This window comes from Corylus avellana, chromosome 10 (genome assembly GCF_965113065.1).
Source record: "Corylus avellana chromosome 10, dhCorAvel1.hap1.2, whole genome shotgun sequence".
In the NCBI taxonomy this organism is placed as follows: domain Eukaryota; kingdom Viridiplantae; phylum Streptophyta; class Magnoliopsida; order Fagales; family Betulaceae; genus Corylus; species Corylus avellana.
The window spans coordinates 1291666-1294539 of NC_142499.1; the positions used below are offsets into that span (position 1 = coordinate 1291666).

At 39.5% G+C, this 2874-nt stretch overlaps 1 protein-coding gene across 1 annotated transcript; it reads right to left on the bottom strand.

Annotated features, from left to right (window-relative positions):
* Positions 1 to 456: 456 nt before the first annotated feature.
* Positions 457 to 2291, bottom strand: LOC132191660 (UPF0481 protein At3g47200-like). The gene has a single exon (XM_059606751.2). The coding sequence runs from the start codon at positions 2107 to 2109 to the stop codon at positions 724 to 726; it is 1386 nt and encodes a 461-aa protein (XP_059462734.2). The 5' UTR covers positions 2110 to 2291; the 3' UTR covers positions 457 to 723.
* Positions 2292 to 2874: the final 583 nt, after the last annotated feature.

A 2874-nucleotide genomic window follows, 5' to 3' on the forward strand; every position in this document is an offset into this window, starting at 1 on the left:
CCAGAAAAGAATCATTTCTATTTCCTTTGAAATTTAGAGGAGCCAATCATCTATTTTACAAGGGTATAATGGTTCAAAATAAAATGAAATGACCATTATACCCTTGTGAAATAAGGGACCGGCTTGAAATAGAGAGTATCTGAATCTGCTTTCTTTCCTGTGCATCTTCTATTGACACTTTTTTTTTTTTTTTTTTTTTTTTTTTTTTTTTTTTTTTTTTTTTTCGTGTGATAGTATCTTTGAAAAATGCTTTCTAGTACAATAATTGTGTAGTTGAATAATTGTCCACATTTTTTGTTGGCAGCTTAGATTTAAGAGCATCTCGCTCTTCAAATAAAAGATAAATTTAAAAATAAAAACACAAATTAGTTGTAGAATACATGGGAGATGGCTTAGAATATGGAATATGTGAGTTCCTATTATTAGCATGCATGCTGCATGTAAAACACAAATTCATCATAATTAATAAGCAGCGAAAAATAATCTTGACATAGATCCAGTCATGTTTATTGAAGCTTGCTCTTAATTTGAAGGTGCAGAAAGTTACAGCAACAAAGCAGAAGAAAACTTTGAAAGAAAGGTTTCTTCTAACCTTTTGATCAGAAATCCATGCTCCTCTTAAAATAATCCTCATTGCGTAGAGTGGGGAAATAGAGTAGAAGGCCCATTAAAGCGACGATGGTGTAGAAGGTCTAATTGTTGGGACGCACATAGCTTTTTTTTTTAATCATTGGGACGCACATAGCTGATGATGGAGAAGAAGGTCTGCACAATCGTAAGCAGTAAGAGCAGTAAGGCAGCAAACGCCGGGATGAACCACCACGGCGTGTTAAAATATGTTCGTCTGAAGCTCGCGAAATATACATGGCGGCTATTCCGATAATACTTGTCCACATCATTGAACAACTTCGACAAATAACAGTGGCGGGTATCAAAGGTCACGTCCTTGCCCAGACTGTTGATGAAGAGTGCAACTTCGCGGTCGTCCGCTAGGTAATTGTCAATAACGATGTGCTCGCGAAGGTATTTGACGTCAGCGGAGGTGTTCACAAGGCAGTCTAAGAGAGTGGCGTAAGCCGTGACATGGTTGGGGCAGCTCTTGTGGCACTGCTCGAACGCCACACAGTTGAGCAACAGATATCTCATGAAGTCGTTGATGATTATGCTGGGCATCTCAATCAAACCGCTCTTGAATTTTACCGCCAAGAAGCTGTCCACCTCGGCCTTTGGCGGTCGGACCCTTATCCCTGAACTCCGGAGATTCGAGATGCAGGGAATAGATTGGATCTGTGTGTTGTCTTGTAGTGGCATTTGATCGATCACACGGAGCCTAATCTCGAAATGGCAAAATTGAATCTGCGTATCTTCGTTTTCTGATGCCGTTGGATCGTTTGGGATTAAACTAGATCGAACCAAGTCCAGCAAATGCAAGGGCGGATTTTCGGGATTAGCGTACCTCTCAATGACTTTGTTGGGTCTTCTCAAAACATTGTTAAAGAATCGCAAAGCGAGCAAGGGCAAGGTGGCCATGGATGGATCGTTGGGCATCTTAGAAATATCAAATAACTCTTGCAGAACAAAAAAAGGGATCTGATTCTGAAGGAGGAGCAAGTCCACGTAGAAATACGGTAATCTCCACCTAAGGAGGAGGGCGAGAGGTTCGTGAGTCTCGAGCATCACCGGATCCTGAAACTTGTAAAACAACTCTAATATAAAAGAAGCATCAAGAAGCATCATTTCGAGGAACTCTTCGGAGCTGAGATCGATTGCAATCTCTGCAGAATAACACTGTCTGGTTTTTGTTTCAAGTGGGTGTAGCTTTTTCATGCAGTCTGCTAAAGATACACCTTTGGCTCGGGACAGAAAGGAGCCGAGGCACTGATACTTGTAGTCACTGTAAAGTTCTCTGCTATAGTAGTAGTAGGGTCCGATGGAGACAATGCGGGGCCTGTACCAGTGGCCAATATTGTTGTCCTTATACTTGGAGGGCACTTTGTAGATGCAACAAGTGCTCCTGGCGGCATTGCTTCGTAACCCCTTGGTGCATCTCTCGATTTCGTCTTTGATTCCGTCGAGCTGCTCCATGTTGACTGCCCAAATACTTGCCATGGTGGATTTTGGCGTTTTAGAGTACTATGGGTGTGAAGTTATACAATAAATGGACGCTTTATAATAGGGTTTGATGGGAACATGGTGGGATTGTCTACGCTAGCTAGCTCTTGGTAAGTTTGCGCGATACAGCGACTAATCTGGATTTATACTTTAAATGGGGTATGCAAGATAGAAGTTTATGTTCCTGAGATGTTCTGGTTTGGTTCTCGGGTTTGCAGCTTTATAGATGCAGTTGTTTGGTTGTAAATTTGGTTTTTACGGTTGATGGTATGGTCATAGTTGGGTTTTCATTTTTTCTTTTTTCTTTTTTTCTTCGAGTAGAAAAGTGGTACACTTTCTAATTTTTTCCTTTTTTTTTTTAAATTTTATTTTTTAAATATGGTTCTCAAATAAATTAAATTTTATAATTTATTTTTTTAAACAATGTGTTATCATCTTAAAGAATTGTGACACACAATTTGAAGATTATATTTTAGAGAAATAATTGGGAAAGTATAACATTTATCTCCTTAGTATCAAATCTGTTATCATGTGCTTGTACTGTTTTGGGAAAAAGCAGTGGTAGAGAAGGTATGATCATCCTCATTTTTCCCCACGTCATCTCTTATCTTATTCTGACGACGACGCTTGCAAGAATTATGTCACATGAACCATGAGGAAAGGTGGATGTTGTCATGTTTCTGCAAGAAATAATTATTCTTAAAATTTTAGCCCCAAATTATGTACCACAGCAGGGGTAGCCATTATCCCCAATCTTTTATC

What these genes read in the sequence shown, in the direction of transcription:
- LOC132191660 (XM_059606751.2), bottom strand. Translation starts at nt 2,109, where the DNA reads ATGGCAAGTATTTGGGCAGTCAACATGGAGCAGCTCGACGGAATCAAA.